This window comes from Kogia breviceps, chromosome 3, assembly GCF_026419965.1.
Source record: "Kogia breviceps isolate mKogBre1 chromosome 3, mKogBre1 haplotype 1, whole genome shotgun sequence".
Taxonomy (NCBI): Eukaryota; Metazoa; Chordata; class Mammalia; order Artiodactyla; family Physeteridae; genus Kogia; species Kogia breviceps.
The window spans coordinates 98,466,729-98,492,542 of NC_081312.1; the positions used below are offsets into that span (position 1 = coordinate 98,466,729).

General features: G+C 36.5%; 1 protein-coding gene across 2 annotated transcripts in view; it reads right to left on the reverse strand.

Annotated features, from left to right (window-relative positions):
* Nucleotides 1-6,804: 6,804 nt before the first annotated feature.
* The window catches only part of UACA (uveal autoantigen with coiled-coil domains and ankyrin repeats), an 87,709-nt gene continuing 68,699 nt past the window's right edge, over nt 6,805-25,814 (reverse strand). For both annotated transcript variants that reach the window (XM_059056416.2, XM_059056417.2), the window contains exons 11-19: nt 25,588-25,695; nt 25,007-25,039; nt 23,800-23,898; nt 20,453-20,489; nt 19,227-19,279; nt 14,915-17,653; nt 13,177-13,329; nt 11,252-11,317; nt 6,805-8,510 (exon numbers count right to left, since the gene is read on the reverse strand). In XM_059056416.2, the coding sequence (XP_058912399.1) occupies nt 8,439-8,510; nt 11,252-11,317; nt 13,177-13,329; nt 14,915-17,653; nt 19,227-19,279; nt 20,453-20,489; nt 23,800-23,898; nt 25,007-25,039; nt 25,588-25,695 (3,360 nt within the window). In that variant the 3' untranslated portion in view covers nt 6,805-8,438. The remainder of the gene's footprint in view (nt 8,511-11,251; nt 11,318-13,176; nt 13,330-14,914; nt 17,654-19,226; nt 19,280-20,452; nt 20,490-23,799; nt 23,899-25,006; nt 25,040-25,587; nt 25,696-25,814) is intronic.

Genomic DNA, 25,814 nt, shown 5'->3' on the forward strand with positions numbered 1-25,814 from the left:
ATTTGGCAAAGAATTAACATCCTTTTGTAGGTGATTCTTAAATTTAACTGTAATTTAAATGTAATCTTAAATTAAAGGATTAAAAGAAATTCTTCCCCACAAAGTCCAATTCAATCAACCACTCTTAACCTCAGGCTCTTAAAACAAGGGTAGGAAGCCTATTTATTGGATTCCCTGGACAGAGAAGGAAGTAGCCCCCAAATTCTGTACTGTTATTGCTTTACAGGATAGTCTTCCTTGGAATGGACACATACAAGAGTACTGAAAAAGACACAACAAAGCATTAACTATGGTTATATCTAGGTTTGGAGGGGGTTGGAGGGGTGAATTATTTTTTCTTTTTTCTGTCTGTATTTTCTGAAAGTTTTCAAATTGAATATACTTTGCTTTGGAAATAAGGGGAAATTTTTTAAAAAATCAGCCCTGGTTCTTAATCGCAAGCAATAAAACCCAATTCTGGCTGTTTTAAGTAAATAAGGGATTTATTAAGAATGCACTGGATTAAAATTTTTTTAATAATAATAAAACAATGCACTGGGTAGCTCAATGAATTATAGAGAAGGTGGAAAACCAGGCTCAGGCCTGAGCGGACAGAAAAATCTTCCAAATCACACTCCAAAGTCTGTCTCAGGAGAAAACAGCAGTTGTCCCATCAAGCATTAGATGCTAACCTTTGGGCCACTTCTATCTCTGCACCAGGAACTTGATCTTGGAGCAAACCCAACTGTCCCTGCAACCAGGAGAGACCAGTGCCACCTCTGTCTCTCACTGTCACTTAGTCCCCTAGTCAAAGTCAAGGGCACAGTTGGCAAAATGACCTGGCCTGGGTCATGTGCCTGCATCCCAGGACACCAGGGAAAAGCAAACACTTGGCATTTTCAGCCCCTGTAGTGGGCAGGTGTCTCTTCATCTCATGAAGACTCATAAGGCAGAGAATCCCCTAGACATAGAAAAGTGGTTCATATGCTGGTGGTCAAGAGAACAGTAATTGGCTACTACATAATACCTTTTAGAGATTTTCATCAAAAATATAGAGGGAGGTAGGAATCTGAAAAGCAGAAGTAGTTTAAAGTGAATTGTGATGGGGTGAGCATAACTCAGGCAGCCATGATACCTCCACATGTGGCAAATTATCTTCCTCTTCCTTAAAATAGGACTTTTTCCCTTAATTTTATTATTATCTCTAAGATTCTCTGCTAATTAATACATTATTGGGGCGTTAAACATAACTTTTTACAGTAAAAATTCACTTACAGTAGTTAACATGTTATCAATAATTTACAAATGAATTCATTTGGTCATATCGCTTTTTTAATCCCTGCCTCAGAAAGCTCTGCCATTTCCTATCTTGGGATAGAGGTGAGGGAGATTAAGGAAAATAGGAGTCTATGGTAGGCCTGTATAAGGGGGTGCAAAATGGAGGATTTAGGGTGAGTGCATAGGAGGCCTGAAGGGACACAGGTAATGAATACACAAAGAGAGCAGAAAGGAAGGCAAAAAATACCAGAGACAGACATCTACTTTAGAAATTTGTTTGAAATATCTGTTAACCAAGAATAAGGTGAGAGGCACCTATCAGAATGGCCATCATCAAAGAGTTTACAAATAACAAATGTTAGAGAGGGTGTGGAGAAAAGGGAACCTTCCTACATTGTTGGTGGGAATGTAAATTGGTACAGCGCCTATGGAAAACTTTATGGAGATCCCTTCAAAAACTAAAAATAGAACTACCATATGATCCAGCAATCCCACTCCTGGGCATATATCCAGAAAAGATGAAAACTCTAATTCAAAAAGATACATGCACCCCAATGTTCATAATAGCACTATTTACAATAGTCAAGACATGGAAGGAACCCAAGTGCCCAACAGATGATTGGATTACTTTAAGATGTGGTATATATATATATACACGTGTGTGTGTGTGTGTGTGTGTGTGTGTATACAGTATGCTTAGTGAGAATATTATGCTTAGTGAAATAGGTCAAACAGAGAAAGACAAATACTATTCGATATCACTAGTACGTGGAATCTAGAAAATAATACAAATGAATCTATTTACAAAAGAGAAACAGACTTACAGACACAGAAAACAAACTTGTGGTTACCAAACGGGGGGAAAAAATTAGGGGTGTGAGATTAACAGATACAAACTACTATGTATTAAATAGATAAACAAGGATTTACTGTATAGCACAAGGAATTATACCCAATATCATGTAATAATCTATAAAGGAATATAATCTGCAAAAATACTGAATCACTATGTTATTCACCTGAAACTAACACAAGATTGTAAATCAATTGTACTACAATAAAAAAAAATGTGAAAGAAAAAAGTGAATTCTTCCTTGTGGACCCAAACAGACCCAAAATGTGGACTATTCTTACTCTTAGTCACTGCATTAGTCACTGCATTATTCCAAAATTTAAAAGTTATTTTAAAAATAGCTTATGTTTCTTACCATCAAGTCCGATGGAAGCACTTAGGAAGATGCACCCTGTTTATCTCATGGCATGTGCCCCAAAGGGAGTTTTTACTCCAGTTTGAAATGATGTGCTGGACCCATGGGGGAAAGGCTGGCTGGCTTCAGAACCATGAATAACTGTGCTCTTCCTAATGGATGCTGTGCCTCACATATGTGATGTTCACTTCTTTGCATTGGCTGGTAGAAAGTTGAGTCAAATTGAGGCCAGTTCCAGAAAAGTAAGCAGAATATTACGGTATTCATGGCATGTTTTCTGGATCCCAAGCTGCTGCTTGCTTTTCCTATCCTTTTAGTATTTACCATTCTCCTTTCCCTCACCCATATTAAGAAAAAAATTGCGAGCCACCTTAAAATCTTTTTTTGTAATGAGGTAGGGCAAAAATAATAAATATGCATATTGACATTTCCTTGGGAACCTAAAATGTAAATTCAAGGCACTAGCTCCTTATTCTGGTTAGACACCAGATCACAATTAAATCTTTCTCAAATTCTCTGTTGTCCTGGTAACTGCTCTCCACTTAGAGAACACAGAGGGTGAGATTGCCCAAAAGGGTCTGGAAGGAGAGCAAGAGCATATTAAGGAATTCTTTCTGATGTTCATAACCACACAACAAGCTGTGCCAGAATGGGAGCACAGAGCTGGAGACAAGCCCTCCTCAGGTTACTCCAGTTGCTGTGATGAATTCAGGCTTTGCTGCAGTTAAGTGGCTATGTACATTATAATAACAAGATTGGCTATGGCACACCAAAAATATTGACAATGAATAGTATTTTGGATAATCACAGATTGCAAATCCTCTTAAATGCATTCGACTCTAAGAGATATATTTAGACTTAGATGAACAGTAGCTGGGGGAATTTCTTAAAGTGTCAATTGGTGTGAATGAATAAAGATGGCTTTAAAGGAGCTATACTGCTTAGGGATTAAGGCCAACTGGAAAAATTCACTTTCACAAAACAAGCCTCCAAGCTCAAGAGAGCAGCCCCTCTTTATTTGATTGAGGCATATACACTTCAATCCTTAGGACTTGTGCTGGCAACCCTGTGATTGTTCATCTCCATTTGTACAAAGAGGAGTTTTTAATTGTGCCTAAGTGGGAACTTGCAACTCCTGTGAGACAATCTTTGTAGCAACAACAAAGAGGGGAAAAATTTTAAGTAGCAGTCATTTTTATTTTGGCGTAACAGATTTTAGCAGGAAGACTCTGAATATGAATCGGCTTCATTTTTAAATCCTAAAGAGAATTTCTGAAACAGCCCATAAGGTGCCACTTTAGTTGAAGGCAATTAAAAAAATCCTAGAATAGCAAGAAAGAAAATCACAAAATTTGTTTGGACATTGTAGGGAAAAAAGTTACAAATTACATTAACTCCTTTCCTCCATCCTCCCTGAGTCTATTTGTTCTTAAACTCCTACATAAAATTCTTCCCCAGTTTTTGGGGGTGGGAATGGGACAGGAGGTACGATGCAAATAGTAAGAAAAGTTTATATTATTTAAGATATCGCTCGTCATGATTTAACTGCAACAATGTCAAGTGTTACACGCACTTAATAAAAGGGATGGTGCAGACATTTGGATGGTGCAGAATTTCTCCCCGTAGGTGAGTGGTTCTTCTCAAGCGTCAAATTCCAGTCCTTCCTTGACAATGTGGGCATCACTAGAAAAAGGTAGACGCTTATTAGAAGTCACTTCTCTCTAGGTCTTTTGTTTTCATAGTCCTTAAGGACCACTGGAGAAGGTATTTTCAAACTTAAATTCTTAACAATGTTGAGCTACCTGGAAACTATTAGAAATGTGGTTCCTCAAAGTGAAATGTCAACAGAGGGTACCCAGCTACTTGGATTCCCTGCAGGTACCACTTTTAAAGTGGCCTTCACCGTATTCTTCCAGCCTGTAAGAAAGCTACTTAATGATGCATAAAACTAATTATTATAAAAAAAGATTGAATCTGAATGGTAGCTGTTCACAATGTGGAAAATCACACTTTTTCATGGCCTATTTTCTTTTAAAATGTATGCCCTTTTCCCATCCTTACTGTGTTCTGTACAAGTAAAAATAAATACTCTTCACAGCAGGACCTAGGCTCGGAGGCCTTAAAACCCAATAAAAGAGTCCTGTAGTTTAATGGTCCTTAAATGCTCGACATCTTTTTCACTTAATGTAAAATCCATCTGATCTAATAGCCATGACTGAATTACAGATATATAATTTTTTTCTATTAAATGTTAATCTTCTGACTTGGCAGAGCAATAGAAGCTCTAAATTATTAAGAAGGCAATAACCTCTCTAAACTCTTTCCTGAATTCAGAATATTGTTATCTTGAAAAAAAAATTGTAAACCTGTTTAAAATATAAAATAAAAATTGGGCTCATTAAGTACAATTTGATGCCAAATATCAATTATAAGGGGCATTGTTTTTATCGATGTCTTTTCTATTATTTCACTATATATATATGCATGTGTATGTATGTACGTGTATATACACACACACTTATAACTGGAGAAGCAACCCTCACAAATCTTGGCTTTTTAAAATTTACATATGACATTTTTGTAACCTTCTCTTTTTGGTTGAATTCATTCATCATCAATATTTGCTCATGCAGGCACAGATAATGAAAATGCCCTCTAATCCATAAGTGATGCCACATGCTCTATTATGCTAAACACAAGCACTCTCACTGCCCAGGGAGTCTTATTGGAATGCCATCTTTGCTGCAGTTTCTTCTTTATTTTTTTCTTTAAATCTCTACATTCATGACTCTCGTTGAGCCAAAGGTCCATATATACTGTAAGAAACAGAAGCCACGTTAAGAAGCAGGTTAGTATTTACCTGGAGAGGCTCTAGTATAGACAGTCTTGTTTCAAACAGCCAAGACCAAAACACAGGGAAGAATTTAATTTCCAACAACAAAGTCTTAAATCCAGTTTAGTTGGAGGCATCACTGAATGAAATGGGAGCTGAAATATGTATTTTCCATTTTACATTTTGTGCACGATATATTTTATGGTACCACTTGCTTTTTTTCTCTTTCTGAAAAGTACTCATAATAATTGTTTCTTTCCTCTCTGAAATTTATTCACAACATTTAGCAGCCAGGAATAAGGTCCAGGTTCTTCTTCCCCTGCCAGACATGTGCAACCACAGGATTATCACAGGCAATTCTCTTTCAATCCTTATTTTGGCGCCAGAGGTACTGCCATTATTTTGATGCATAGAACTTGTAAGATGAAAGAGGATCACCACAAGATTGCAGAATCCAGTGATGAGGAAAATAAAGAGGCATCAAGAAGTAGTTTTCTTCCACCGTGGTGAAGCAGACGTCAAAAGAAGCTTGTAACTACTACTATTTCCCACTTGGCATTAGTGTAAGCAGGCACTGATGTATCTAGTCATCATGGACACCAAAAATTAATTTGAAACTCTTCCCTTTTCTTCTTTGAAACAAGTGGACTGAAAACATGAACCACGTTCTCAGTAGATAAGAAACTCGTGTATGAGAACAATATTTAGGTCCTTATTAGAAGAAAACTGGTTAACACTGGGGGAAAAAAGTGCTCATGTTCTAAAGCTACACGATTTTTAAAGCAGCAATTATCTAATGCATTTAGAATAATAGAAAAATTTAAACTGTTTAATATTGGTTAGGGTCAAGAGGAAAGGTTTAAATAAAAAACAAGCTATAAGAAAGATTAAGCTAAATTCATCTGGAATTTTAGAATAGCACAGGTGTAGCTAGTGATTAGTCACTGTATTATTAAATTTTAAGATGTTCATTGCATTAATATTTGATTTTATTTTAATAGTTCTTTATAACACTGACCCTCTATCAAAAGGAATGAGATTTTCTGATGAAGTGGGATAAGAAAAAAAAAAAAAACAAGCAACGAATAGTAATAAAGCTTTCAACAAAGGACTGCGCTCCAAAAGGAATTCAGTGATTCTTTCAGACAGCACTCACATCTTAGACAACTGATTTTCCTCTTGGCCTACGTTCAGACTTCATAGTCTTCCTGAATACAGAATAGCAAAGAGACCAGCATCACCCATTGTGCATGTTCCATTTGTTAACTATCTAAGAAGCTTTCGCCTTCAGTGTTGTACATGCAAGCTCTGCCTTTGACCTAAAGGTGAGTGAATGAGAAAATGGGATTAACTCAAGGTTACTTGATATCGCATTCTACATAGCTAACTGAAAATGGGTGTCATCATCTATATTTTGCATTCCATCATTCTCTCCCCCAAATTCTCCAAAAATAGCAAATGGACTGGTTTACCATGTAAATCTCTTACAAGATGTTCAAAACAATATTTCACAGAAGACATTTTATTGATGGTTGAAGACAAAATAAAACATATATAAACCCATATAGGGGTTCCCTTCCCACCCCTAATAAGGAAAATATAACACTGAAATGTAAGTATTCAGTTAAGAACTTCTCTACTCTAGAGCTTCGATAGGTGACCTAAAACTCATGACACAGAACTCACGCTGAAGGACAACATTAAATATAAAAATTAAAGAATCCAAATATTGCTTATTGTATACACCTACCTAAAGAATTCAAAATAAATCCGTTTCTGACTTTTCACTTTTGGTTCTATACTGAAGAAACACAATGGCTTATTCTTTGGTGGAATAAGTTATCGATATTTTGATGGTCCTTTGTCCTTGTTATTATACAAAAATGGGATCAAAAACCTGGTTCAGGATGCTCAAAGATTATTGCTAAGGCACATTTTGCGATTTAAAAAGCTTGGCTGCAATGATTCATTTGTTTAGTTTATTTGCTAACAGTCAAATTAGTCATTTTCAATCTGAATTGTAAATAAAATATTAATAAAATAACAAAACATATAAACTTTCCTTAATGAGATGTAGTTAATAAAAGTGGTTGGTTATAATATTTACTATAAACATGTCCAATTTCATTATTTTCTTGCTATCTATATTCTTACAGTTTACAGTTATTGCACTTTTGTCTAAAACCTTAAAGATCTGTCTTCTAAAATCAATTTTCTAATGCTAATTTTGCAAAAAAACTGCATTTCACAGTATTAATCTCATTAGTGCAATTTTCCTATAAATAAGTACGAAACATTTGGAGGATGCATATATAATGAGTGCTTTGTTACTACAGTAGCAAATGTCAGAGTAATTACTAAAAAAAGTCTAACATTTTTGACACTTTGAAAAATCTAGTATACCATTTATCATAGTTCTCTTCATACTGTAAAAAGAAAAGTCACTACAAGTGAAAATTAAGATACCGTTGTGGAGATTATGAGGAAATTTTATTATAAATTCCTGATATATTCCACCCTTGCCTGTTCTTAGCCTTAATGTAATTCAGCACTGCAAATCATTTGTGAAAAATTTATTTTAAAAGGCATAAAACTTACTAGTGTAAAAAGAAAAAAAATCTGTACCTCCAAAAGAAGTCAAAAGCACTCATTAAGTTACTCCAATAAAAGTGGAACTTGGCCAGCCAAGTTACCATGCATCCTTTGAAACTGCATTAGGTCTCATGGCTTGACTGAACATCTGAAAGATCTCTTGATCCACTTAAAAGTGGCTACCAACCCAATTAATTTCTCTGGAAGAAAACTTTAATAATTGTTTCAGCCTAATCTCTCTTCAAATGGACCCACTCAGGTGACTCATGTTTTATAGAGTACTCAATCAATTAAAAATAAGTAGCCAATCGAAGGCAAAGTGTTATGTTGTTTGTCTAATTGTAAAATTAACATATAAAGAATATAAGATTTGAACTGATATTGAAAAACCCAGTAACATATTTGTCTAATTTAAAAACCTACTGATGGATCAAAATATACTTTATTTTAATTATACTAGCACAGTGAGGCCCAGAAAGGCCACGGAGTGGCACACACAATGCTCCGCGCCAGCAGGGAAAGCCACCATCGGCTGGTGGGTGCTCATGCTAGCACACAAGCCCTTGCCGCATCTGTATGATCTGGAGTAAGGCCGCCTGCACATCTTCATCCATGTGACCCTTGGGAGAAAGAAGAAAGGGGAGAAATATTTTATGTCATCTTCATTTACACACAAATTCTAAAGACAAGGGCTTTATAACAGAACCTCGTTGGTTGTGATTCACCAAATGCTAAATCCTCACCATCGTGGTGATATTCTAAAGGTTTTATTGGAAAACAGGGTAGAGCTCTATCATGGAAATAAAGAAAATCAATTTAAAAGTAGTGCACACCAGTTGCTCTTAACATCTATTATCAGAGAAGAGATGGACAAACGTCTTTCTTTTTTTTACATAATGGCTCAGATGATAGGGGTAGCGTAAGTTACAGATGAGCAAAGTGAACTACAAGGAAATTTTTTTTTGCTTCTGCTGAATTTTTTTTTTAATTAGAAAAGTAATGAAAAATCCCCATATTTATCTTTTTTACATAAATAGGATCATATATATTATTTTGCTACTTGCCTTTTCACCTAGTTGCTGCCTTAATTATTTTATTGATTGATTGGCCACACTGCGTGGCTTGTGGGATCCTAGTTCCCCAACCAGGGATCGAACCCAGGTTCACGGCAGTGAAAGTCCGAGTCTTGACCACTGGACCGCCAGGGAATTCCCTGCCTTAATTATTTTAAATTATTGTATAATATTCCACTGTATGGATGTATCATAATTTCTTTATTCATTCTCCCAATGATGGGCACTTATGGCGTTTCCAATCTTTATGGGCAGATTCCTAGGGAAGAAATTGCTAGGTCAAAAAAGCAGGCTCAATTTTTAAATTTTGCTAAGTACTACAAATATCCCTCTATAGAGATAATAACAATTTACACTCCCACCAGCAGGGTATAAATGCCCATTTCCCACAATGCCCTGGCCAATGCTACAGACTATCGTCTTGTTTAAAATTTGCCCATCCCAGAATTGAAAAATTGTACCTCCTTGTTTATTTGCATTTCCCCCTTTACTGGTTAGGTTGAGACCTTTTTACGTGAATGTTATCTGCTTAAATTTAGAAAGAGACACTTTAAAGTTAAAAAGATGGCAAGAGGTTGATTAAATGCAAGTCAGTATGGTGGGCTTAAAACACACCCCCTTCCCTTTTTCTTTGCTTGAGCACTTGAATGAGTTTCAGCATAACACTTCCTATTAATATAAAAAGTTTTGCTTCCAAAATCTGTTTCTATAACAGCAGGATGTTTAAATGCCAAACATTAGCCATAGTTGACTAAACTGAATTTCTTAGTTAACTTTATGATGCCAGAAGGCAAGACTATTTCAGATGCCAATTGCTTTTGTTATGTTTCATTAGAAGTCAGTGGAAAATAATTTTGAATTTCAGAAGCATACGTGAAGAAAAGTTGAAAGGCTTGTCAGTTTGCGGTCTTTCAGCAAGAGTATGCTGTTCCCCCCTTGGCCAGTATCAGAGCCAAGTGAGTTCCTCACCCTCACTAACACAGATCTTCTACACTTTTCTACTGTTTTCCCTCCAAAGAACTCCCCATTCTGCAGCCCGTCAATAGTCTCGAATAATTTCAATAATAATATACTTTCAAACCCCAGCCAGCTTATCGTCTATCTACTAAAAAGAAAGTAGTCAAAGATGCTTTATCATATCATTCATTCTTTTACATTGGTTTCCCACTCATCTCCTATAGAAAAGGCAGGCTTTTTTATTTCAAGAATTTGATATCGCAAAATCTTTTCCATTTTATTATTTAACCTAGTTTTTTCTTTCTTTTTTTTTTTTTTAATGATCTTCTGTGAAGCTTTCTCTCAACACCTTTTCTTTTTCAGTGTGGACACTTCAAATCCTAAACAATTTCTACTACATCTCACCTGCCATTCCAACATTGTCTCGATTGTCTTCCCCCCAGAATCTGAGAATTTTGGAGATGCTGATCACAGGGCTTCTACAGAGCATTAAGTATAAAATCCTTCATGTGTTAAACATGTTTCTTAGTGTGATTTTTTTTTAATAGCTTTCTCATTACACCCCCCAAAGAAGGCAATTAGTAGTCTTCTGCTTCACTAAGATGAAGGCTCAACAAATAAATATTATTTTTATTCTAGCAGAATCACTTTTTTCTTAAATTATTAAAATTCTGTGCACATTTTATTGTCATTTTTACACTTTTTTGGTATTCTCTACCTTTCAAAGAAACTCTCCTGAGCTACCAAGAATCTATGAAGTCCTTCCCACTCTCCTCTTTTAGCTAACAGACATGTGTGGATGTCAAGGCATTATCTCCAGCCAGCAATACCATTAACGTGTGCTGCCATCACATGTTGCCAAACTGTCTGTACAATGAATGACAAGCAGATGGAGACAACACTAAATTTAAGATGCTGTGTTGCCATACAGCCTTGTAAATGTCTCTGGGAGATAATGCAAGGCATGATTAAAAGAAACAATTTTGGGGCTTCCCTGGTGGCGCAGTGGTTGCAGGTCCGCCTGCCAGTGCGGGGGACACAGGTCCGTGACCCGGTCTGGGAAGATCCCACATGCCGTGGAGCGGCTAGGCCCATGAGCCATGGCCACTGAGCCTGCGCATCTGGAGCCTGTGCTCCGCAACGGGAGAGGCCACAACAGTGAGAGGCCCGCGTACCGCAAAAAAAAAAAAAAAAAAAATTAAAATAAGCATATGGGGGGTTCAACTACTTTAAACATCAATGACTTTCACATAGCACATACATTTACTGGAAAATAAAAAAATTAGTTTCTCTGAAACAATATCCTAGCCAAAGGAGTAGTTCTACTTTACCTGTGCAGCACTAAGAAGGTGTGTCCGATAAATTGCAATTACTTCTTGGTGCTGTCTGTCAGCATCCTACAAGTGTGGAAAGATGGACAGATCAGAATATCAGCATTTACGTTTTCAAACACATGGAGGCTTGTGACAATGCTGTCCTCAGGCTTGATGCTTCTACACGGTAGTATTATTAAAGTGCTCCTGCTACTTCTTATAACAAACCACCTTGGACCCACCAGATGCAAAATTCCATTGCATAACAATAGTATAAACTTTTCTAAAGAATGTGTGGGAACATTCACAGTGAAAGCAATGCACTTACCCTAGGTAACATGAAATTACTGCCTGAGTTCATATCTAATGCCATGAAATTACCCAGACACTTATCAACTTGTGCTTTGGATTATTGCAAAGACTTCCTATCTCATCCCCTGTCTCTAGACTTTATTCCTTTTCATGCTTCCAAGACTGAGGTAGCTCTTTCCTCACATCACATTTGACTCAAAAACCTTGGGTGACACCTCATTAGATATAAAGAGAAATCAAACTCATCAGCTTGATTCCAACAGTCTCCACAACTTGACCTCAAATACAGCTCCCATGCCTAGCCAAGCTGAGCAGCCTTTTACTACCCCTGGGGCATGCATGCCACTTGATTCCACCTCCATGCCTTCCTTCACACTGTTTCCTTTGCCAGGGAGAGTCTCTATTTCCCTTCCACCTAGCCGAACACCATCTATCTACAAGTTCTGGCCAGGTACTCCCTTCCTCTTTGAAACCAGCTCCCACCACTTCAGTAATCTTTCCTTCCTGGGAATTCATATCACTTAGAATCTGGGACCATATCCTTAGTTCTATATTTGATATTTTTTGTCTCATTATTTTACTTTTCATGGATCTATATTTTGCCTAACTACCCAGAACTCCTTGGGGACAGGAACTGTACACTCTCTTTATCCCTGACAGTACTTAGCATAGTGCCATGAACATAATAAACATATTTCTGAATACTGAAGAGACTACCATATCCTTTTGATAATATCCAAATCAGTAATATGTCATCATTAATCTGTAGGCCAACAGTGTCATAAAATGAACACTTTAAAAAATAACTTTATTCTATTCAAAAACAACTCATGACAAATTCCTATAGAATAGGAAAATATTACCCAACAATTTACATTTGATTGGGCTATGTTTTACTTAGCCCCATAGCTCATCCAATTAAAAAAGCAAACAAACAAACAATCAGTTCATATTATCCTATTTTTACAGATGAGGAAGCCAAGGGTTAAGGGGAATGTTCCATGTCACTCTCTTTTAAGTGGCAGGGCTTAGAACTGAGATCCCAACTTCAGCTTCTTAATCCAGATGCTTTCTTTTAATATATAAAGGAGATACATACCCATATAGGTATCTATATTGAATATATATACACAGATGTTTTATTTTAATATATAAGGATATAACATATAAAACCATAGGAATGCCTACCTTCATTCATAAGGATAAAAAACTGTTAAAAAAACTTCCTTCAGTTTAGTGGACCAATATTTTAGAGAGTGTGCTACAGTTGGAAAGCTATCAGATTTGGAGTCAGCAAGTCCCAGGATTAAATCCTAGCTGTATGACCCCAGGCATATTTTCGTTTTTGTTTCCTTAAGAATTAAATAGGGGGAATAAAACCTTGTAGGATTGTGAAGAAGATCAAGTTTAAAGATCAAGTATGTAAAATGTTTAGTGTAGTGCCTGGTATACAGTAAGCACACCAAAAATGATATTATATCATTAGTATAAGTAACTTTTAGCAAAAATGATTACATTCTTGGATCTGGACATAGCCAAAGATCAATCTGGTTTCTAAATGAGATTTTACAAACAAACAAACGAGACCCTGTGCAGATCAGCACGAAGTCCCGCAGGTCCCGGTTACTCACCGCCAGCTGCTGCTGCAGGGACTTGACCTGGTGCTGCAGACTGCCAATCAGCTGACTCTGCCTCTTACTGGGACTCCCGCTTGTGCAGGTGAGCTGGGAAAGGCCACTGAGTGCTTGTTTTAGTCTTTCCACATCGCTGAGCAGTTCAGTTATCTTATAAAAAAAACAAAAGAGTTGTGGGAGAAACATGTATTAGTCACTTATTCACTTACAATGAACATCTTTACACAGAACTCATTCCTTGAGACACAAAATTTATCTTTATATACCAGAAAGTTGAGGAATGAACGCTGTCAAGATTGTTATCAACAGTATGTGCAATATATAATTTCCTCTCAGTAAGGGGGAAAACTTTCATAGTTAAGAAAATTAAATGAAATCATAAATACATGTTTGGTATGTAGTATATGCTTAATAAATAGTGACAATTGTAAGTAGATATTAATAACTTGCTATTATAATTATACATTATATTCATAACTGACTTCCAAACAAGCTGAGAGCACTAAAATTCTGGGTCATATGAGCAGACATGTCAGAAAGTCCGTACTTTTACCTGTCCACCGAGGAGGGCTGAGGCTGTGTCTGCTTTCACTTGTCACTATATCCCCAGCATTAAGCATAGTAACTTGCAGGTAGAAGGCATTTAATAATTATTTGTTGAATGGGTAAAACTGAACTCAATCTCCCTGATTTCTCATCTTCATAGTACATACTCTATTCAACTACCAGTTTCGAAAATATTATTGAGCACCTATTCTGTAAATTGTACCATGAGAATGAATGATAAGATGGAAACATAAGTTATGAACCTGCTCTTAAAAACTAGTTGGAAAGACTAACCACATCATTCTTTTTTTTTTTTTTTTTTTTTTTTTTAAATATTTATTTATCTGGCAGTGCCGGGTCTTAGTTGCGGCACACGGGTGGGATCTTTAGTTGTGGCATGTGGGATCTAGTTCCCCGACCAGGGATCAAACCCGGCCGCCTGCATTGGGAGCATGGAGTCTTAACCACTGGACCACCAGGGAAGTCCCAACCACATGATTCTGACACGGTAATATATATGTTGTAAATGGATGGCAAAACCAAAATACAACATGCATTTTGGAAGAGGAACAGTTTACTGTAGGCTAGACTGGCCAATGAAGGCTTTAGGAAGGAGGGTTCAGTGATGAAGTGGGCATTAAGGAATGTAGAGGATTTAAGTAGGTAGAAAGGAGGGGCAAGATATTCTGTCTGTAGGAAGATAGGGGGAAAGGATGTACAATGAGTTGGAGGGCTCAATTTACTGGTATGGGTGAATGCCAAGATCAAGTCTGGGGAGCTCTGCAGCATCCTTAGTTTCTCATAGCCCAGAAACACAGTATTTTTTCCTCCTCTCCCTCACCATTCTTTAGGTAACTTAAAACCCACTGGGTTTTGACCATTCATTTTTGAGGCAAGTGAATCTTGAGTTTCCCCATCTTACCTCAATTCTTGGCTGTACCAATTGAGCTGAGGAAACAAAAGGAAAACTGCTTTTGATTTTTGTTTGTGTGACTTTACCTTTTTCTCAACTCCAATCTTTTTGCATACTCGTAGTCAAACTAAAAAGGTGGCATTTAATGGTCACTTTGTTAACGCTTTTGTAAACTTGTCTTGTGGAGTGCCACGGTAAAGAGTCCTATTCTACTCTGGCAGTTCTGCTCTGGGGTTTCCAATACCAAGCCATGCTTACCTAAAGTATTATTATTACCTTATTATCTTTAGCTTCGATTTGTTTGGCAGATTCCTGTATTCTTCTCTGTAACTCTGTGATTGTGGTTAAGGACTTATCGCATCGTTCCTGCTGATCCTTGATTTCTTGCTCAATGCTGACATGGAGCAATTCCTTCTCATCTTTTGCAGACAGTTCCTTCTTTTTGGCATGCAAAACTTCCTCACACACTTCCTCATACTTCCTATTCAGATTGGCCAATTTTTCATTTAAGTTGGAAATCTGTGTCTCCAAATCACTTTTCATTGCTTTATATTTAGACAAATCAACCACCTCCCTAGTCTCTAATTTTTTTAATGCTTGTTTAGTATTCTGAATCTCAGACTGGAGTTTGGAGACCTCTTTGGTCTTGTTTTGGCTTTCTTCTTCCTTTTCTCTCAAGCTAGCTTTTATGATTCCAGCTTCTTTCTCAAATGCTTCCTTAATCTGCAAATGCTCTGCCAGGGGCACAGAGGAGTTCTTTTGATTCTCCAGCATCTGCCGCAGTTGGGTCACTGTCTGCTGCTCTTTCTCATAACACCTTTGCTTACTCTTCAGTTCTTCCTTAAGCGTCTCAATTGCACCATTAAAAGACTTTTTCAGGGCCTCAACCTGTTCCAGTGGAACATGCTGTTTCTGCAAAATAGTTTGTGCTGCAAGGATCTCAGAAGTCTGCTTGGCATTTTCATCCACCAGCTTGTCTTTCTCATTCTTTACCTCTGTGTATTTCTGCAACAGGTCTTTTAACTGTCTGCTCAGCTCTTCTGTTTTTCTGCTTAATGCTCTTTCCATTTCATGAGAATTTTCAACAAGAACATTTTTATCCTTTAGATCCTTCTGAAGAGTGAGGATCTCCTTCTTTAACTTGTCATTTTCTTGCTTGCACTTCTTGGCCTCTTCTTCGTTGATGTGATACTTTTGTGTCTGCTCGGATAACTGTTCTTTTAGTTCTTTCTCGGTAGCTTTAAATTTTCTCTCACACTCTTCAAAGCTGATAATTGGAGCATATTTTAGCTTGATGCATTCTTGTATTGTGTCAAGTTCCCTTTTCTGGGCCTCGATCTCGGCATGCAGTGTTACTATCTCCTCCTGGCCTTTTTTGTAGTTAGCCAATATTTCAGCACTGTTGTCCTGGACCTTCTTCATGCTCTTCCTTACAGCGCTCATCTTTTCCTCGTGCTCTCTTAGGCTTAGGTACTCAGCTTTTATTTGGTTCTGAGTATTCTCCAGGTTTCTTTTTAATATTTCATTCTCATCTTTTATTTTCACAAATTCTTGATTTATATCTTCACACTTCTTCTTCATGTCTACTAATTCTCTGCTGGTTTTATCCAATGTGCTACTCAAAGCAGTTTTAATCTCTTCGTGGGTTTTCACTGGCACATACTGATTACTCATGATCTTTTTCAAGTCAGTGTTTTCAGACGTGAGTGAATATATTTTCTCTTGGTCGTCACCACATTTTTTATTAAGTTCAGATAGCTGCTTCTTAAGTTCAACGATATTGGATTTCAGAGCCATTATCTCTTTTTCGTGTTTCTCTGGAGGTATGAACACAGTTTCCAGATGGCTAACATTCTTACTTAAACTGGCATTTTCCATCAGCAATTTCTCCATTTCCAACTTCTTTTCTGTATATTTGTGTGTCACATCTGAAAGCTTTTTATTCAAATCATCAACAATTACATCACGTGACTTTTTCATTTCTTCACTTACTTTTAAAGGGACGTAATGATTTTTCATTTCAGTTGTTAAGTTATGTACTTGTTGGTTGAGGAGCTTATTATCCAGATAGACCTTTTCGATTTCCTTTTGTAATGTCTGATTTTTCGATGTTAACTCACTGATTCTCCTCCCAAGTTCTCCTGACTTTTGCTCTAATCTGCTCTTGAGCTGCTCATGTTCTTCTGGTTTGACGTGCTGAGCCAGTTTGGCCTTCAAATTCTCAAGTTCTCTCTTTAAAGGTCTAATTTCGCTAAGTGATCTTTCATATTCTCTTTCCATCTCTATTAATTTTTTTGCCTTCTCGTTTACTTCATTTGACAACAAGCTCTTCATGTTTTCAAATTTCTCTGCCGGGATGGAAAGGGCCAGCTTGGATGACAAGTCCTTTAACTGGCCTTCCATCTCGGTGACCTTTCTCCCTCTCTTCTCTCGCTCCAGTTCACACATGCTCAATTCCTTCTGCAGTCGCTTATTCTCTTCCATTAGCTTGCCTTCATCCCTCTTAAACTCTTCGACTAACATCTCATTTTGTTTGATTTGGTTTCTTAATTTCCCCACTTCTGCAGACACACCTTCATATTTCACTTTCATGTCTTTCAACTGATCCTTCAGTTCCTCTGTCAGTCTGTGGTTCCCAGTAGCTGCATCGCTTGTTAGGTGCTCTTTCAGGGCAAGAAAATGTGTCTGCATTTGTTTCACTTTACCTTCTGACTCATACATTCTCTTCTGAACATCTTTCAAGGCGTCTTCTAGTTGCTTTATCTGCTCATCTGAATCCTCTTTGACCCTTTCACATTCCAATGCTAAGGCTTTGCACTCTGCCACCTTGTGAGCCAGTTCATTTTGGAGCTTGAGTCTGTCTTGTTTTGCAGAATCACAGAAAGTTCTCATTGCTTCTAATTCTTTCTTTAAAATTTCATTTTCTGAATATGAGGTTTGATTAGGTAAGCCTAGCTCCAGTGGCCTTAACATAGATCTGCTTTGCATATGGGCTGGCATACCTGTGGAAGTACACTGCAAAAATAATAATAATAAAATAAAATATCAATTCCAAAAGCCTAAAGAAGACACTTACTTATTTACCAAACTTACCATTGGTAATACCTACCCACACATGAATATCAACTTTATCAACATACATTTACTATTTCTATGTTTTATGGCACATAATGTGCTTAGAACTTCAAATTCTACAGAAAGTCATCAGAACCCTTGAGTAAAAGCAAGGCTTTCACAATTTTAACTCTGCAAATAATTCCATAGAATATTATTTTCTAATAACATATATTGACTTCTAAGTTCCCTCAATGTTAACTCCAGTGTAATGTAGTTTAAATTATAAAAATACCACCAAAATAAACCTAGCTAGTATAAGAATTCTCAAGAGAATGATGTTAAGCAACTCACAAAATAGAAACACGTTTTCTTCTCTCAAAAAGAAAGATAAATTAGAACTTAGCATACGATCTTACTACAAAATTGGACTGACATCTTGTTTCCTCTATTAAATGCTAACAAAAAGTACAATTTAAGTTCTCATTGAAATATTTCAGAAGTATCAGAACATATAACCATGAAAGATTAACTATTTCTATTTTTCCCCATCCACCCTATTACAATAAGGGCTCTTTTAAAGTCATGTGCTATGAGTAAAAAAGCCATGTGCTATGAGTACAACCCACTATTTTAATAGGCAGGTTTTACTGTTGTTCATTTCAATCCACACTGCCTTCCCATGGATGAAGAAGAAAATTAACAACATGGAATAATTTCTCAGCCTCAGACTGCTTCTAATTATCTTTCAACTTACCAATTATCTTTAGACTAAGACTACTATCATCTACCAACAAACTACTTACACAGCTTCACAATTTCCATACTTATTTTATTACAATCAAATATTTATCTTATGTTCTTAAATATTATTCAGTTGATTGACAACCAGTCTCTCAACTTAGAATCTTAGAAGTTTCCAGCTTAGAGTGATCTTAAACATCATATAGGCTAATTCACTCTTCTACAGAAGAAAGTATGTAAAAAAACTTTTAAAAGCCCAAATATTTATCAGTTCTGCAGTTCATAGAAGGTACTAAAAATGCAAACCTTGTATTTACTGGAAACTAAAAGTGAGGAGCAGTTAAACAAGTAAGAAAATCAGATACCACTCCTTCTTGGAAGCTTTATTTTGTGGTGAATTTCCAAAATATAGAATATATATTTGAATGCAAGGAACAATATATTTAAAAGTCAAAACAAATGCCTTTTGAATTATTCACACCTGTCTCCCCCTTTAATGGGCAAATATGAAGAGGTGACCAACTGCTGTTAAAGAATAGAGGGCTACTGTCAAAGACAATGAAATTGTAATTCAAATCTCTTATTTAAGTCACTGTCACCAAAAATACTCTAGAGGGCACCAGACACAGCAATATCTGCTTTTATTAAACTCAAAACCACAAGGCCAACCTTTCTTTGATAATGAAAACCTTATTCAATGTACATATAGATGATAAATATACAATGCTCTTTTCCTCTTTTTGAAAAGGCACAATTATTTTTATAAATATATTTTAAAATAAAATATTACCTGTGAGTCTGGCATATACATTTGACCTTGTTTAAGAAGCATATCTTCTTTTCCTAAATAAGTCCAAATAAATGATATCTTAAATATCCATATCAAAGAAGGCTAAGCATTAATTTGGTGTTATTATCTCCTTTATTGTTCAAATAAAAAAGAAGCATGAGTTACAACATAAAATTATCCTTGTTCTAAAATATCCGTATTTTTCCTTATTATTCCTATATACATAAGTAAAGTATGTATATTCTTTTGAATAGATACTAAGTTGGTTTTTATATTTTATTTATTTATTTTTGGCTGTGTCGGCTCTTAGTTGGGACACATAGGCTCTTCACTGCAGTGCACGGGCTCAGTAGTTGCGGAACACAGGCTCCAGAGCACGTGGGCTCTGTAATTTGCAGCACGCAAGGTCTCTAGTTGAGGCGCGCGGGGCTCAGTAGTTGAGGTGCACGGGCTTAGTTGCCCCATGGCATGTGGGATCTTAGTTCCCCAACCAGGGATCAAACCCACGTCCCCTGAATTGGAAGGCAGATTCTTAACCACTGGACCACCAGGGAAGCCCCACTAAGTTAGTTTTTTGAATTACGTAAAATTGTTAGACTAAATAAGTTAAATGATTATTATGAAATATGTATATTACAGTCAAAATAAAAATGGTGTTCTTTGCAATTTATAGGATAAATATTATGGTTGTACTTAGCTAACGGATAATTTAATATTCAACAGGAAGCAAAAAATTAGATTTTTCTAGAGAAATTGTTTAAAATTGAGAATAAACTAAAGTGAAAATTATGTATAGTCTTAAAATAATAAATATTTATGGAACATCTAATTTTAAAATGCTTACCTGCATTGGGACTATATCCAAAGATTTCTCCAAATCAGAAAACTATGTTTAGGTCTCTTTCCATAAAAAGCAGGCGCCAAATATCACAAGATAAATGTCAAATATGTGACAAGGCAAATTTGGTAATGCGTACAATATACAATTTAAAAATCTAGGTCCTAAGGAAAATCAGAGCCTCAGTGATTATCAGATTTTATGTTAGAGACTACAGGAGTCATTTTAATCTCTTCCTAGTTCCATGTTGAGGTATAATACACAAGTAGTTGGATGAAGTTTTGCAGAGAAATATCATATACAGTTAGAGAAAATAAAGAGGCATAAACGTTCTTTTTTTTGCTTGAACTGTGTGAACTGTAATGATAATCTATATTTTTATACTTACTGTTACTGAAATGACTTCCCGATCCTAAATGACTGCTCTGAAATCAGAAGGATACATTAAAACATTTCAGGTGAATACTGCTTCATTTTGTTAAATTCTGTATCTATTTTAGCTCTAAATGATCCAGTGACTAAAACTACATTTTCAACATTCCTTTTTTCTCCTGGGTATTATTCTACTCGAACTCACAGAAAGGCAGAACACAGTTAGAAAGATCAGTTGGGAATAAACTACTTCACTCAGCATTTTAATGAAAGCAGCGAAGTATTTCAAGGAAAACTTGACTGCTCAAAAGAAAAAAAAGCTCCAAATGAAATGAAACAACCTTGAATGCATACCCTCTGCTGTTTCTTTACTTCAAAAGGAAGGAAATGCCACATTCGCCTCAATAAATCAATTTACTTTACCACCGTTGGGGAGCAGGAACCCCACCTCATCGCCCGTGAAACATTAGCCTAACCCCCTCTTTCAGAATTTATGGAACACCAATTACCTTTGAAGGTAAAAGGAGACAGAGAGCAGGAAATAAAACTGAGGCAAAGAGTTACATATAGTTCATAATAAATCTATCAATACATCAGTTAGGAAAAGGAGAATAATAGAGAAATTTTAGATACTCTGAGTTAAAATATATTTGGATTGCTCCTTATCCCAAGTAAGCCAGATACAAAGAACCTAACATAAATTAAAATACTATATTTTTGAGAGTAAAGATATGCAGATGTACTTCATCTTTGTGTATCTGTCTATATTAGTACTAATAGCTATGTGTCAGACTCTGATAGGTGACCATGATAAAAATGGCCCACAGTTCCATAACTAAATTCATGTCCCATTAATACTTATTGCCCCAAGGGTATGGAAAAATATCTGTAAACTTAGGTACGCTCTTTGTTCTAAGTAATATTTAATGCTAGAGCCTGTAATAGGTAGTAAATGGGCATATACATGAATGGGTAAGGGGAGGCCAAGGCACATAAGGAGTTCAAAAGACTTAGTTTGGATTTATTACCTTGACTTGATGGCTCAAATGAAAACAAATGCATGAGTTACAACATAAAATTAGCTTTGTTCTAAAATATCCATGTTTTCCCAAACCTGCTCTATAAGAATAAGGAAAATGCCTACATATTAAGTATTACACATAACACAGCAATTCTGTTGGCAGTTTATGAAGACATTTAAGTATGTGAGATGATATAGTAGTAGATATTCAATATTTATAAATTATTATTCCTTAGTTTTTAAGGACTGTTTTCATAAATACTGGGTCACATATAAAGTGGACCTTGTAATTTTCTTTTTGAAGGTTATAAATCACTTCTAGTATAAAAATTCATCTGACTGGGGAAAATGCCCCCATTATATTGAGTGCAAAAACTTACAAAACAGGATGAATAATAAGACTACCTGTTGAATTCATGTATATAACACAAGTTATGTACAAAGAAAGGTCTGAAAGGATGTCAGGTGCTAAGAGTGCTGGGCTTTTAGGTGTGTTTATTTTCTACTTTTAGTTTAACTATATTTTTCAATTTTTCTGAAATAAATATATGTTGTTTTATAAGAAACAGTAAGTATTTTCCTATAGTTTATAATAACCTCATTCAAAGTTACAGACTTGTCTGAAGCTACAGAAAACCATCTATTCTTAAGACATGAGAGTCTACTCTTAGGAGAAAAATAACACAAAAATAGTACCTAATTATAGGTGTCAAACTTTGATGACTACTTCAAAGGCCCACATCCGCTTCTGTATTTTCTCCAGCTGAGTGTAAAACTAGTATTGTAGTTAGGAGCACAAACTGCCTGAGTTCAGGTTCTGGCTCTGACACTTACTATTATTTATAAAACCCTCCATGGGTAAACTGCTCTTTGCCTCAGTCTCTTCACTTATGAAGTGGACATAAAAAGAAAAGATACCATACCAAGTTGATGTGTTTATTAAATGCATGTAAAGTGCACAAAGCAATTTATGGCACTTGGTTGGGGTCATGAACTTGTTAGCTATCACTAGGTTTCACTACTAACCTTAAAAAGTCTTCAAATGTGAAAAGAGATAGAAGGCCCTATACTAGACAGTTCTTTAGCTTACAAAACTGTTTCTAAATAATTTCAGAATTCAGTCTATAAATATAAACACAGGTTCTTGGTTTTATTTTTTTAATGTATCAAGGCATAACTCACCTGCGATAAAGTACACAAGTATACAGTGCAATGAATTTTTGCATATGTATACTTTGTGTAATTACAACTCAGATCAAGATATAGAACCTGTCTAGCACGCCCAGAAGTTTCTTCATGCCCCGTCCTGGTCAGTAACCGGACACCAAAGGGTGGCCTCTATTCTGACCTGTATTAGCATAGATTAGCTTTGTCTAGTTCTGCACTTCACAAAAAAGGAGTCAGGCAGTATGTGCTCTTTGTGTCTGATTTCTTTCATGCAACATTATGTCTTGAGATTCATCCATGTCTTTACGTTCTTTTTCACAGCTACCCCCATATTTTTAAATTTACACAGAAAAAATTTACTTTCGTTATGTACTTTGGAGTTATATTCCACAATAAAGATAAAAGACATTGAATCAGCCACTCTCTTCAGTGACCCCCAATGATGAACTACATTTATAAAATATATATTTTGGCCTTGCAGAACAAATCTATGCAGTTAAAAGTCTGGAGAGTAGTCACCCTTGGTGCAGGGAGCAAGTGTGAGGAGGCTTCTGGGTACTAGTTATGTGCTGTTTCCTTACCTGGGATGTTAGATTTGTGAAAATTCTTCAACTTATTCACTTTAACATGTTCTTTTTAACATATATTGTATTCTGATTCGAAGTTTTAAAAAAACATAGTCTTGTAAAAACTAAGAGCTAACTGAGCCAACAAAAGATAAGTATATGATCTGAGCCTTATTAACACACGACTCTCACCAAACAAATCCATATATGCACAAGGTCCTTTGAGATAATCCTGGAATTACCACTTTTCATTTAAATGATGCTTTTTATTAACACCATCATAATCATTGTAATTTTACAGGTAAAAGTATAAAGTCCTGAAAAGGTAAAGATGACAAAAAGGAAGGCTTGGGGAGAGAAACTGGAACTGAACTAAATATCAGTTTAGTCAATTTCAATGATCTCATTTAACCTTTAAAACAACTCTGTGGAAAAAAGGACAATCACCCCAATTCTGCCAAAGCAGCACAAAGCTCAGAGACTTTAAATAAATTGCCCAAGGTCACACTATAAAGAAGAGAGTGATAATTCAAATTCAAGCCTGATTTCAAGCCCTTTACCACTGCCCATTATGAGTTACATGAAATAATTTATTTAAGCTTTCTATACCTCAAAATACTTGAATCTATTTTTCAGAGCCTCAATAGTTCTTAGGCTTTCTTCATGTTGCTTTTCTTTAGCTGCCAAAAGGGACTTCAGCTTTTCTTTCTGAAACGGAAAGGAATAAATACAGAGCAAAATCACCCTGTTCTTGAAATTCTGTTAAAAATGTGTTTTAGAAAATGTGAATTAGAATTACTTTGAGGACTATAGTTAATGAATTCTCTAACCTGGTCAAAAAAAAATTTTTTTAAACGGAACTTTTTTTTTTTTTTTTTGGCTGTGTTGGGTCTTTGTTGCTGTGCGTGGGCTTTCTCTAGTTGCGGTGAGCGGGGGCTACTCCTCCTTGCGGTGTGCAGCCTTCTCATTGTAGTGGCTTCTCTTGTTGCGGGGCACAGGCTTTAGGTGCACAGGCTTCAGTAGTTGTGGCTCGCGGGCTCTAGAGCGCAGGCTCTGTAGTTGTGGCGCACGGGCTTAGTTGCTCCGTGGCACGTAGGATCTTCCCAGGCCAGGGATTGAACCCATCTCCCCTGCATTGGCAGGCGGATTCTTAACCACTGCGCGACCAGGGAAGCCCTAACCTGGTCAATTTTTAACTATTAGTAGAGTTCAAAATTTGTAGAACTATACTAATAATATACAATATACCCAAACAATATTATGAAAAATTCAAATTTCTGTGGTTTGTTTTAAATCATATTATTTTCAGACATTTTCTCTATAATGCTTAGAATTTTATATCTTTTCATGAAAAGTTTCATAGAGGGCTTCCCTGGTGGCACAGTGGTTGAGAGTCCGCCTGCCAATGCAGGGGACGCGGGTTCGTGCCCCGATCCGGGAAGATCCCACATGCCGCGGAGCAGCTGGGCCCGTGAGCCATGGCCACTGAGCCTGCGCGTCCGGAGCCTGTGCTCCGCAAAGGGAGAGGCCACAGCAGTGAGAGGCCCGCGTACCGCAAAAAAAAAAAGTCAAAAGTTTCATAGAAAATGAGCCTTTCAGAGGCTCATTTCAGTAACAAGAAAATGCCTACAATAACCCACGCCACTATACTCAAAACATAATTTTACAGTCACACATAGGTTTTGATTTTTCCTTTGAGCAATAACCAAAAAGAGAATTCCGTCTCCACATCAGTTCAGGACTTAAACCTCTACTGCAATGTTATCTTCAATTTACACAACAATTTACAGCTTTAAAGTAAAACTTATCATCCTACCTCACTTTCCAGATCATCAGCAACCATTACTTCCTAAATTTAAAAAGAAGAAGAAATGTATTTTCACTCTTGAAAGTTTATTTTAAAAAGCATGAGCTTGGCAAATACCTTTTAAAAAGACTGGCACATGTCATTAAGATTGGGGACGAGGCTGTGAGAAGAAAATGCCTACGTGCTACTACTTCTGTGCTCTGCGTCTTCATTCATGCTTCTCACTAACCAGGTTCAGAAGCACTTTCGATTCTTCGGAGACCCCATCAGTTACTTACAACTCTTACCTGCTCTTCCTCTTCACTTCTTCTGTCTACTTCTTCCTCTCTAATCCCACAACTCCAATCACAGTTCAGTCCTTTGTCATCACCACAGACCCAACAGTGTTCTCTGTTCTTAGATCCGACCTTGTTTCATGTAAAGGTCCTAGTAAGATATGACTTTGCACAGGGCAATAACCTGATTTCACCTCCTTTAGCACCTGGCACCATGATTTGCTGTGACGGGCCGTCATTAACAATTTGTTACCGATGATAATGACTCGTAGTAAAACAGTTCTGGATTTTTCTGGTATGACGCAGTTTATTTACCTCATTCAGCTGCAGTTGTAAACCATTGACTTTATCCAATAATATTCTCTGTTCCTGCTGAATTTTTCTCAACCTCTCTTTCAGATCTTCATTTTCAATCTCCAGATCCTTAAATAGCAAAGATAACAGGTGCTAGACCAACTTTAAAGGAGCAATTATTACGGAAGAAATTTCTAAAAGCAGTTCACTATCATAAACAGATATATACATATATAAAACAGCTTTAA